This window comes from Carassius gibelio, chromosome A5, assembly GCF_023724105.1.
Source record: "Carassius gibelio isolate Cgi1373 ecotype wild population from Czech Republic chromosome A5, carGib1.2-hapl.c, whole genome shotgun sequence".
Taxonomy (NCBI): Eukaryota; Metazoa; Chordata; class Actinopteri; order Cypriniformes; family Cyprinidae; genus Carassius; species Carassius gibelio.
This window is the reverse complement of record NC_068375.1, coordinates 5,956,524-5,969,894: the sequence shown is the minus strand read 5'-3', so window position 1 is coordinate 5,969,894 and position 13,371 is coordinate 5,956,524. Positions and strand designations below refer to the sequence as shown.

General features: G+C 37.8%; 1 protein-coding gene across 2 annotated transcripts in view; it reads right to left on the bottom strand.

Moving 5' to 3' along the window:
• The window catches only part of LOC127989645 (astrotactin-2-like), a 463,909-nt gene that overhangs the window by 28,093 nt on the left and 422,445 nt on the right, over positions 1-13,371 (bottom strand). For both annotated transcript variants that reach the window (XM_052591441.1, XM_052591440.1), the window contains one exon: positions 4,309-4,450. In XM_052591441.1, the coding sequence (XP_052447401.1) occupies positions 4,309-4,450 (142 nt within the window). The remainder of the gene's footprint in view (positions 1-4,308; positions 4,451-13,371) is intronic.

Below are 13,371 nucleotides of genomic sequence, written 5' to 3'. Positions count from 1 at the left end.
ATGGGCCTAGTATGTATCTGCCAGTATAAAGTATAACTAGCGTCTATTATTTACACTTAGCCTGTTGCAAAGAACTGCTACTTTCACATGGTAAAATGAATATATCATGATTATATATATCATATATCATGATTTTCACTGTACAGTTTTTCTGTAAATAGCATCTAGAGCTAATTTTCACTTAGCCTACTGTAAATAGGATATATAGCTAAGAAAGTATGTTAATTCCACTTAGTGTAAATAGCCACTGCAGTATTTTTCTTACTCTATTGGCAGATCATTTGTAAAATAAGAAAAATGCACTTAAATATTAATATTATTATTTTTTATTTTATTTTTTTTTTGCCCATGAGATACCATAACATGATTAGCTATTAGTTCATTAAACTTACGTTCTGCCACCTGTGATATTATAACACTGATAAGAACTTTATTTGTATTGAGTCTGAAGTATGCAGACGGCTTTTTGGCGGGAGCTGTTGCCATGGTGAATCCTAATATCGGTACTCCATTGATAATGGCTTTTTATAGTTGTGGTTTACGTACTTAACTCAGAGTCAGTCAATATAGAGTTGATTAAACCAACTAATTTCAGCTGTTCTGTAACTGAAAACTCAAGTTTCAAGTTCAAGTTTAAACTCAGAGTTGGTTGAACCTGCTTAGTGAAACGGGCCCTAGATCTCCCAAGCCAGCTGTACTTGTGTTTGTATCTGTGTTTATGGTCCCACTTTATATTAGGTGGCCTTAACTACTATGTACTTACATAAAAAAAATAAGTACAATGTACTTATTGTGTTCATATTGTATTGTAAAACACTTTTGCTGCTATTGAGGTGGGATAGGGGTAAGGTTAGGGAGAGGGTTGGAGGTGTGGGTAAGTTTAAGAGTGGGTTAAGTTGTAAAGTATGGGTCAACAGTTTAATTATAAATGTAATTACAGAAATTAAATACAGATGTAATTACATGTAGTTTTTTTAAATATAAGTACAATGTAAAAACATGTATGTACACAATAAGTACATTGTACTAAATTATTAATTAAAATGTCGGCCACTTAATATAAAGTGGGTCCGTGTTTATTTGTATCTGTGTTTGTTCAAATGCAGATTTTGTGCACAGATTCATGGTTCCCTTTCAAGGGAACTTCAAACTGCGTCCTCTAGGGGGCACTATGGTGACTTGCTGGCCGGCAACAGCCTCGGACGTCACTACGGGCACAACTATAAACAGGCAATTGGAGAACACGTCATTCTCTTCTTCGTCTTCACTGACTGTTCTGTTTGAAGCGTGCATCTGAAAGAACTGGTAAGAGTGATCTTTCTCTGTCTATCATATCGACTACTAGCAAGGGTTTAGACAATGTGTGCATCAGTGTCGGTGTTATTTGACACCCGATGACACACACAATCTTTGCGTAATTTGTTTGGGTACAGAGCACAGACGCGATGTCTTTGAGGAGGCAATCTGCATGCATTGTGAGTGTTTTTTCAATGAAAAAGCTCCGCTCGTGTTGTCTCTCTTTCCGAGGAAAAAAAGGAAAAAGGCGGCCATCTTCTCGCGGTTCAGGACCGGCCGCTGCTGAGGCACAGTAGAGAATGAGCTTGTCAGAATTTCAGATGGATCTGTCTGAATGGTTTAAAGAAGGACTTTCCCTTTCAAGCTCGTAAAGTCGGCGGACAAGAAAAAGCCTCAGGAAGATGATGTTATATCTAACTTTGAGCTTGCCTCTCCCATGCGGTTCAGCACTTCTGCGACGCTTAGGAACCTTTAGGTACACATGCTAAGCTCTGTGTACTTTCTGAAAACCACAGTGTGAATGCAAATACTTTGCGCACTTTCTGAAATCCGCGTAATTGGTAAGTGTGCATTCAAGACTACTTTCTGAAATCCTGTATAGTAAGGGTTACGTGCTTCACCTCGTTCCCTTTCTTGAGATGATTAGACCTTGGTTCCTTGGGCTTCATTCACCCAGTTTGTATTTCTTTATACACTTCAAGCATTGCTTCCCTCAACATGAGGGGTTATTTGGGCGATTCTTGTGATAGTTTAGCAGTGCTCCCCTTTTCCAAGAAGTGTCGCCTATGAGCCCGCTGCTCTGAGCTCAGAGTTCTCCTCTCATATGAGAGTTCTTTGTTTTTTTCCCCAGAGTGCTCCACTATTATTTCCATAGTATTCTGCGTTCTTTCTAAAATCTTATATGGTGAGGGCTTCACGCCGTTGCTTTGTGCCCTTTCTTGAGCTGGTAAAAGCCCCATTGATCTTGGGCGCTACTCCACCCATGTATCCTCGGATACCTATCTAAACAGGGTGCTTCTACTAGGGATCTTTTGAGACAGCTCCTTCAGCAAGCTTATGCGAAAGCTAGCGGTAGCCCCTGTGTGACAGGCAAGACTTAGTTTAAAATGCTAGATTCTATGCTGTATCACTTTAAAGGAATCTTTCTGATTCCAAGCCTTCAGCTCTACCCTGGGCTGAGGCCATAACAATTAAGTTGGGTATGTAGCTTAGGCCTTTGGCCATAAGGGGTACTGTCACAGACAGCCGTCTAAACGTCCAGGGGCAACTCCCATGGGAATGGTAGAGTTGGTACTTAGTGCTCGCCATGATTCTGGCCTGCACTCCCCTCAGCATAGCGGCATGGGTAAACTGCCCCCTAGAGGATGCAGTTTGAAGTTGCCTTAAAATGGAACATCTAAGGTTACGCATGTAGCCATGGTTCCCTGAGTAGGGAACGAGACACTGCGTCCTCTAGCTCCCTGCCATGCATTGTATCTGCAGTAAATGGGTGCTGTCAGAATGAGAGTCCAAACATCTGATAAAAACATCACAATAATCCACAAGTAATCCACAACACTCCAGTCCATCAACTGACGTCACATGAAGCCAGACGTTGCATAATTTGTAGGAAACATATTCAGCATTAAGAAGTTTTTAACTACAAACCGTTGCTTCATATTATTGTATACATGAAAAAAGTGGTCTTATTTGGAACAGGAGAGAAATCTGCACAGATCAAGCACTGTTTACAAGCCAAAACAGATCAATCATATGTTGGTGGATATTGATGTGAGAGGACAACAGGAGCTGGACTTTTTCACTATTATGAATTACAAAAGAAGCCAGAAGCAAAAAAAAAATAATAATAAAAAAAAAAAAAATATGAGCGGATGTATCCGCTAACCGAATTGCACTGTAGGGGGCGAGAACGAGTCTTCGCACCTGTGTGTATGCCCACTGTGAAATTACCACATCAAACGTGACGTGCTAACATGGATGCAGCTGAAGCCGCCGGGTTTGCTTAAGGGATTTTTTTTTTTTTTTTAAGAAGCTTCCTAATGGAAACCTCAACAAGACGCACGCCTGTTTCACGCATACCCCGTCTGCAGTCCGTGTGCGTTTCGTATGTGGTGCAGAAGTAGCACGGACTCATACTCATTGTGCTTTCACACAGGACACGTTTGCAGTCCTCTACTCGTTGCGTAAACGATCGCTGCACTTCTGCAGACTCAACGCTCCTGGAACGCACCGACGGACCGCAACCGCGTAAATGCTGGAATCCGTTAACATGGGTGTGTAAAAAAATATGAAACGCATACGCACTGGAGATGAGCCCCTGGTCTAATGCACCACCTGTCTTGAGAAACCAATTCTAAGACTTACTTTTAGTCATTATTTTATTTGGGTAGCACACATATTCTGAATGCCTTTGGCAGAATTTAAATGAGCCATTTAAATCTAGATGAATCTAGATTAATTCCAAGATTACAGTGAGATTAATCTAGATAAAAAAAAAAAATAATCTATGCCCACCACTAATATACATATACATATATATATATATATATAGCTAGATAGATAGATAGAGAGAGAGAGCGCCATAGATCACTGACAAGCTACGCAATATTGAATTCATTATCGCAGGCGATTCATCTGCGATAATGAAAACGATATTGCGAAGCTTGTCAGTGATCTATGGCTCTGTCTATTAAATGCCGCTCCATTTGAAAGCAGGTGATGGTGATTTACCGCTAATCAGGGAACCAGCTTTACTGACGAAATGTGCGTGAAAATCCTTCCCTAGATTGGAGTGGTGTGGATTATTGTGATTTTTATCAGCTGTTTGGACTCTTATTCTAACAGCACACATTCACTGCAGAGTTCATCCCTTGATATGAACTATCCCTTTAGGCTGGTATAGAAATAATCATTTTAATATCCCGAAAAGCAACTAACTTTTTCATGTACTAACATAACACAAAGCACCTTTTACAATCTTTGTTGAACGTTGATGTTTGCTGTGGCTCTTACTTATAAAGGCTGTCCGGCTCCAGGCACTTGAAAATGAGAGAGTAGATCATACTGTGAGGATGCTCTCCACTTCTGCGTCCTGCTACCACACATGATGAGCCCAGACCCGAGAAAAGATCATCCATGAGGCTCAGAACCTCTCCTGAGAAACACAGAAATAGACAGAAGGACATTTATTTTAAAGGGTTAGTTCACCCAAAAATTTAAATTAGCCTATAAATTACTCCCATTGAAGTCATCCTAGGTGTATATGACTTTCTTCTTTCATATGAATCCAGTCAGAGTTATTTTAAAAATTGTCTTTGATCTTTCAAGCTGTTTGATGCCACTCAGTGGGTGTTGCACTCCATTCGTCCATGAGAAGTTTATTAAAAAGCACATCCATGAAAAAAAAAAAATATAAATGTATCACATGGCTCCGGGGGGTGAACAAAAGTTTTTGTGAGAAAATATCCATATTCAAAGCGTAATCACTTTAATCTAGCTTGTGCTCACTGTGGTAAAATGGAAGCAGTTCCGGGGGAACGACATAAGGTCAGCTTTGTGAATGCACCGGTGAGTCTCGTGAAAACTAATGTTTGTTTACAGGAGCAAAGGAGGCAAAGTTTCTTTACTTCAGCAAAGGAAAACCAGTCCCCTCTTGACTAATATTGAAATCCTGTGACATTCTTCTTTACAAATCCTTGTTTTGTACTTCTAATTGGTGTCCATGAGTTTCCGCGTGTGTCACTTCTGAGTGTCACATACACAAATCTGACCTCATACATCATTCCCTTATGACAATTTACAACTGTGAGTCCAAGCTATATTTAACTGATTATTAAGTTTTGAATACGGATATTTTTCTTACAATAGCAAATCGATTCACTACAGTTGGCCTTTGTTCACACCCCGGAGCCGTGTGAGACACTTTTTTTTTTTTTCAATGGATGAGCTTTTTATTAATGGTATCAAACAGCTTGAAAGATCAAAGAAAATTTTTAAAATAACTCATAAGTCATATACACCTAGGATGACTTTAGGGTGAGTAATTTCTGGCTAAATTTCATATATATATATATATATATATAAAGTTTAAACATCACCTAAAAACTACATTCCATGAAACAAAAACAATATCCTTTTTTTTTTTTATTATAGTGGATTTGAGCATCCGCCAATTATTGTGTGTGTGTGTGTGTGCTATTGTTTTTGTGACATATCAGGACACAACTCTGTATAATGACATGGGTATGACACAGGTATTACAAGGAGAGGGTGACTCATGAGGACATAACCCATGTCCTCATTTTTCAAAACGCTTATAAATCATACAGAATGAGTTTTTTTTTTTTTTTTTTTTTTGAGAAAGTAAAAATGCACAGTTTCCTGTGAGGGTTAGGTGTATGGTGATAGAATATACAGTTTGTACAGTATAAAAACTATATCGCCTATGGGATGAACCCACTTTTCACAAAAAACAAACGTGTGTGTTTGTGTGTGCAGGTATCATGGCTGGTTTAAGCCTGGTATGAACAGATGACCAATGCTTTTGTAATATCATTGATATACTATTATATTTTTGTATTAATATTTAGAATTAGTTATTTTTTTATTAATTGATTGATTATTTATTTATTTATTTATTTATTTATTTATTTATCTTATCATCATTTTTTTGTAGTATAGTTCTTATAATTTACATTTCAGTTTTAGTTATTTTAGTTCTTCAAGTACCAAAATGAGAATTTATGTCTTGGCAAATAGTTGAAATAAAATAAGATGAATACTAAGTTATTTATTTATTTTTTTATTTCAAGTGATATTTCTGTTGTTTTAGTTTTCATTTTAGTTTTAATAATAATATGCCTGCAGCCGAAACTTTTCAATATCTGTGAAAGAATTTTTGCAAAGTGAATTTTTGCAAAGTGAATGTTATACAGTAATCAATAATTTCAGATGATATCATATAGTTAAAACATCTTCACATAGTTAAAACAATATTAAAATTAGTGGTGGGCATAGATTAATTTTAAATTAATTATTTTTTAATCTAGATTAATCTCACTGTAATCTTGGAATTAATCTAGATTCATCTAGATTTAAATGGCTCACTTGAATTCTGTCAAAGGCATTCAGAATATGTGTGCTACCCAAATATAATAATGACAAAGTAATTATTTTAGAATGGGTTTCTCAAGACAGGTGGTGCATTAGACCAGGAGCTCATCTCCTGTTTCCAAAATGCATCACAAACTGCTTGAGAAAGCTGTAAACGAATTCCACAGTGCACAAGGTGCAAACAAACTTATGCCTGTTTCACACATAATCTGTCTGCAGTGCGTAAGCATTTCTTTTTTTTTTCTTTTTTTTCATGTTAACGGATTCCAGTGTTCATGTGGTTGCGGTCCGTCAGTGCGTTCCAGGAGCGTTTCGTCTGCAGCCGTCTGCAGCAGTGCAGCGGTAGTTTATGTACCAAATAGCGGACTGCAAACGTGTCCTGTGTGAAAGCACAATGAGTATGAGTCCGTGCTGCTTCAGCACCACATACGTAATGCACACAGACTGCATACGCACTGCAGACGGATTTTGTGTGAAACAGGCGTGGGTCTTGTTTAGGTTTCCATTGGGAAGCTTCTTAAAAAAATTTAAAAAATCCCTGAAGCAAAATCAGCGGCTCCAGCTGCATCCATGTTAGCACGTCACATTTGATGTGATAATTTATTTCACAGTAGGCATGCACAGGTTCAAAGACTCCCTCGCCCCCTACAGTGCAATTCTGTTAGGTATACATCTGTGCTAAAATATCAAGGTGAAAGTCATCATAGCTAGCCTAGTATAGACCCAGCTCTCAACCCAACTTTGAGAATAGATTAACGGCGATATTTATTTTATTGCCCGATAAGAGTCTCCCCTTAAAGCAGCACGTTAATGCCGATAACAGCCCACCACTAATTAAAATACATAAAAGATGATAAAACATGACAAAATGCATAATAACAGTATTCCCAATGACTTGTACAGTATGTTACATTTCAATCTTCTAAGTTATTTGGTGTGGCAATTCAGCAGGAACACAAGAACCTTTGGTGTCAATGACTTAACTTTTTTGTTTTGGAATTTTTTTTTACTTCAAAGTCATTGCCACTCACCATTCAGTTTGGTTTTATAACATTAGTATGAATATTCTGTTGAACATTTGCTTGCATGCTCCACTGAATAAATAAATGTGATGCATTTCCTGTGAAGAGCAGTTTAACAAACAACAAAAGTCAGCTTTTGAGGAAATATTGATAACAGTCATTTGCTAAAATCAGTTTCCCTATCTGTCGGTCACTACGAGTTATGTCAAATGACATATGGGGTCTCACTTGGGAGGCCAATCATCTCTGAGTTTAAGAGAAAATGCCAATGAAAATTGGCTAGTGGATTTAACATACCTGAGCCACTGAAGAACTGCTTGTGATTTCAGCAAACTCATCGTTCCATCACAATTTCACCATTAACTTAGGCACTTTAAACATAACTCCTTCAAAAACAGCTAGAAGCCTTTGAGTTATGATTGATGATCAGCTGACTTTCTCAGACCACATTGCTAAAACTGTCAGATCCTGCAGATTTGCTTTATTCAACATCAAGAAGATCAAGCCCTTTCTTTCGGAACATGCTGCACAACTCCTTGTTCAAGCTCTTGTTCTGTCCAGGCTGGACTATTGCAATGCCCTCTTGGCAGGTCTTCCAGCCAAATCTATCAAACCTTTACAATTAATCCAGAATGTGGCAGCAAGATTAATTTTTAATTAGCCAAAAAGAATACACGTCACACCTCTGTTTATCAATCTGCACTGGCTTCCAATAGCTGCTCGCATAAAATTCAAGGCATTGATGTTTGCCTACAAAACCACCACTGGCTCTGCACCCATTTACCTAAATTTGTTACTTCAGACTTATGTGCCTCTAGAAGCTTGCGTTCTGCAAGTGAACGTCGCTTGACTGTGCCATCCCAAAGAAGCACAAAGTCACTTTTACGGACTTTTAAATTAAATGTTCCCTTCTGGTGGAATGAACTCCCCAACTCAATCCGAGCAGCTGAGTCCTTAGCTATCTTTAAGAATCGGCTTAAAACACATCTCTTCCATCTTTATTTGACCCTCTAACTTTAACACTCACTATTCTAATTCTATTAAAATCTAACTACCTTTCTAATCTTTTTTGTATTCTATTTTCTTTTAATTTATTATGCAATTGTATATGTATGTGTGTGTGTATGTGCAAAGACCTCTAACACTAGCTTGCTCTATTCTTTTTTCTTTTTTTTATTCTTTCTGTTTTCTTTTTATTTATTATATTATTTAAAATCCCATGCAACGTGTCCTGTGTTAACCTAACTGAGACTTGCACTTATATATCATTGCTCTTTTTGTTTTTGATTGCTTCCACTGTCTTCATCTGTAAGTCGCTTTGGATAAAAAAAAAAAGAATAAATGTAAATTTAAATATAAAACCTAATGAGTGGATGCACCTGTCACCCTTTATACCTGTTGGCACGGGGAGTGGCTCAGGTATGTTAAATCCACTAGCCAATTTTCAGTGGCGTTTTCTCTTAAATTCAGAGGTGATTGGCCTCCCAAGTGAGACCCCATATGTCGTTCGACCTAATGTCCCCGTTCCTTCCATCAGGGAACGAGGGTTATGCACATAACCGAGACGTTCCAGCATGACCTAAGAGGCAAAGTGGACAAAAAAAAAAACAAGCTGCAAAAACAACATTTGACACTTCCACTTTGAGCAACTCTGAAGCTAGATGAACATACGTCGTAGGCTCACATCAGTTTTTAACATGTTTTAAAATACATATAAAAACGGCAGAACGTGTCTGCGTTGTGCTTCCCAAGGATACAGTAAAAATGGGCAACAGAGGGGAGGTCTAGAAAGGGAGGATTGAGCAAACGAATGATTTAACCTCTTTCCCAGAAAGCATACTGTATACAAGGGAAGTTTCCCGCTCGCATTCCAACACCTCAAGTGTGCCCACGCCAAGACGTCTTTTTATAAGGTCTCAAAACCCTTTGCTTTCACTTTGTGGCCCCCATGTCTAAAGAAGAAGTTCTGTATGTTTTTGACAGTCATGAAATGGAAAACAATGGAATGGTAAGTCTACACCGAGTACATGTATGACCGCAGAGGTTCTGTGTTGAATAATCCCAATGATGGATTGACCCTAAATGAATGCATAGTTTCCTCTCGTCCAAGAGGCCCACGTTCTGTATGATATAGTGTTTCTCTTGTACCTCCCTTGAAGTTGACCGTCAAAACAAAGCATAGTAAATATTCCAGTGTTCCATATGGTGAAAGGTTGTGTGAGGCATCATGAAGTATTATTACACATTCTGCCTAACGTTGTCCCCTAAAAATTTGCAAATTGAAGGCTACGAGAGCTAGTATAGGCTATGCTATACAAAATGTGCATAAAAATACAGTATATACATATCAAACAAAAACAAGCCAAGCTAAAAAACATTTCTGTGGCAACATTTCTGCAAAATGTTGTGATGTTGATTCTTGCATGTTTAGCAACACTAAAAGTGAAACGTCCAACCAGTGACACTAATAGTATGTTCAGCTTTATCAGATACAGAACTTGAAACTGGCAACATTTCATTACATTGCTTCTTGTACACATAAGGGAAGTTCAAAGTGAAAAGTCTGGTAAGGTTAATGCTCCATTGTGTTTAAAAATAACATGCCACCTACATTAAACCTATCCGATAGAGAAAAAAAACAAAAAAAAAAAACAAACATGAGATAAAAACACATCTGCTAAAGCAACCATGCCATTTGTCTTTGAGTCTTTAGTAGTGACTTGGGTTTCACTGAAGTCATACTCGAGTGATTCACATCACAAGTGCAATGCTGTATCGGGTGAGGTAACGAGCAAGAATACTTCATCAGAAAAGCCATACATTTGCTGCTGGTTATGAGATGCAAACTTCAAAATGAATTAATTTACAAATCATGCACAATGGTAAAAGTGCTTAGAGCTCATATCATAGTATAAAGCAAGAAACCACAGGAAAAAATAAATAAATATTTTTTCCTGTGGAAAACATTTAGTTAGTTAGTATTATCAAAGCATCCTCAAACATACGATTAATATCATGCATTGGGGTTTGGTTTGGTTTGTATTTATAAATGCAATGTCTTATAAACCTTGTTAAATCACTGTTTGAAAATAAGTGCTTTTACCATGTTTACCAGTTTATTTCCATTAAATTATTTTAATACTACAAATTTAAAGGCTTGCACCAATAAAGCCTTATTTGTGCTTGCTCATATAATGAATCATTTTAAAAAGTATATATATATATAAAAAAAATATAATAAATATAATAAAATATAAAATATTTTAATATAATAAAATATAAAATATAAAAAAAATTGCATATTGTGATAAAAGTTCATTATTTTCCATAACGTAATGATACAAATTAAACTTTCATATATTTTAGATTCATTGCACACCAACTGAAATATTTCAGGTCTTTTATTGTTTTAATACTGATGATTTTGGCATACAGCTCATGAAAACCCCAAATTCCTATCTCAAAAAATTAGCATATCATTAAAAGGTTCTCTAAACGAGCTATTAACCTAATCATCTGAATCAACTAATTAACACTAAACACCTGCAAAAGATTCCTGAGGCTTTTAAAAACTCCCAGCCTGGTTCATTACTCAAAACCGCAATCATGGGTAAGACTGCCGACCTGACTGCTGTCCAGAAGGCCATGATTGACACTCTCAAGCGAGAGGGTGAGACACAGAAAGAAATTTCTGAATGAATAGGCTGTTCCCAGAGTGCTGTATCAAGGCACCTCAGTGGGAAGGAAATAGTCTGTGGGAAGGAAATAGTGTGGCAAAAAACGTTGCACAACGAGAAGAGGTGACCGGACCCTGAGGAAGATTGTGGAGAAGGACCCATTCCAGATCTTGGGGGACCTGCGGAAGCAGTGGACTGAGTCTGGAGTAGAAACATCCAGAGCCACCGTGCACAGGCGTGTGCAGGAAATGGGCTACAGAGAAGCAGCACTGGACTGTTGCTCAGTGGTCCAAAGTACTTTTTTCAGATGAAAGCAAATTTTGCATGTCATTCGGAAATCAAGGTGCCAGAGTCTGAAGGAAGACTGGGGAGAAGGAAATGCCAAAATGCCTGAAGTCCAGTGTCAAGTACCCACTGTCAGTGATGGTCTGGGGTGCCATGTCAGCTGCTGGTTTTGGTCCACTGTGTTTTATCAAGGGCAGGGTCAATGCAGCTAGCTATCAGGAGATTTTGGAGCACTTTATGCTTCCATCTGCTGAAAAGTTTTATCGAGATGAAGATTTTGTTTTTCAGCATGACCTGGCACCTGCTCACAGTGCCAAAACCACTGGTAAATGGTTTACTGACCATGGTATTACTGTGCTCAATTGGCCAACTCTCCTGACCTGAACCCCATAGAGAATCTGTGGGATATTGTGAAGAGAAAGTTGAGAGACGCAAGACCCAACACTCTGGATGAGCTTAAGGCCGCTATCGAAGCATCCTGGGCCTCCATAACACCTCAGCAGTGCCACAGGCTGATTGCCTCCATGCCACGCCACATTGAAGCAGTCATTTCTGCAAAAGGATTCCCGACCAAGTATTGAGTACATAACTGAACATAATTATTTGAAGGTTGACTTTTTTTGCATTAAAAACACTTTCCTTTTATTGGTCGGATTAAATATGCTTAAATATGCTGAAATATGAACTTTTTTGAGATAGGAATTTTGGGTTTTCATGAGCTGTATGCCAAAATCATCAGTATTAAAACAATTAAAGACCTGAAATATTTCAGTTGGTGTGCAATGAATCTAAAATATATGAAAGTTACATTTTTATCATTACATTATGGAAAATAAGGAACTTTTATCACAATATGCTCATTTTTTTGAGAAGGACCTGTATATATATATATATATATATATATATATATATATATATATATATATATATATATAATTTTATTTTTATTTTTTAAACAAATCATATGATACAGAATCATGCAATACCTACAGTACCACATCACATTCAATTATAAACTGTAATCTTTCAGTTGAGGTTATTCTACGAATCTATAAATCCAGCAGAACCACACTGGACCTGAACACATATATTTGGTTAGAGAAAACAAAACCAAAAACTAAAGCATTTCCTTTGTTCAAGAGCAGCCATTACTGTCCTCAGGCTCTTGAACTGTGTAAACATGAGATGTTATGATTTTGTGTGAATTATATAGGAAGAATTTATGGAACATCTTTGCAGCTATGTTCCATTTGCTTGAACCCATGCACCCAGAAGAGGTCAACTGTTTTTGTATTAAACATTAATTGTACTGAAGTACTGTATAGCGATGCCATGCACACACAGAAGTGTCTCACTTGCCGCATGGGCCATGATTAGCTAAGTGACTCTTTTAGAGCAGTCTTGCTCTGAAATACATACAACTGCCAGAAAACAAACAAGCCAGGATTGTCTGGGAACCGTGTGAGACATGTTCAGTTTGTTTCTTCACACTATTAGCGGTGACATAAGGTCAACAAAGTGCTTAAGAATGACTATCTGTATTACACCGCCAGGCTCTCAGTCCATTACCCTCACATTGACACAAAAATGCATGGAATGCATGAGCGGGGAAAGATTTCACAGGCCCCCTGACAGCTTTCAGCGAAGAGAATGTTCAGTAGTGAAGGGAAATAAGAGGCTTTGATAGGTACGGCAGAAGGCAGGGGGAGGAAAACTCTTTTTGATGTTTCCGTATGAGGTTTGGCTCGAAATGCTATCTTTGTATGTTTTGATAATCAGAATAAATCAATAGTCCAATCCATGACTGGGAAGGTGGAAAGCTGCCACCCGTAGGGCTGTTTTAGGTTTTTGCGAGTAATTATCACATACTCCAGCAATCCTAAAGGGGAAAATCTGTAAAAAGAAGTCAACAAGCCCCAGAAAGGAAATCTATGCACACGTCCAAAATGATCAGCCACATCTGCTTTGGTGCTTAAGAC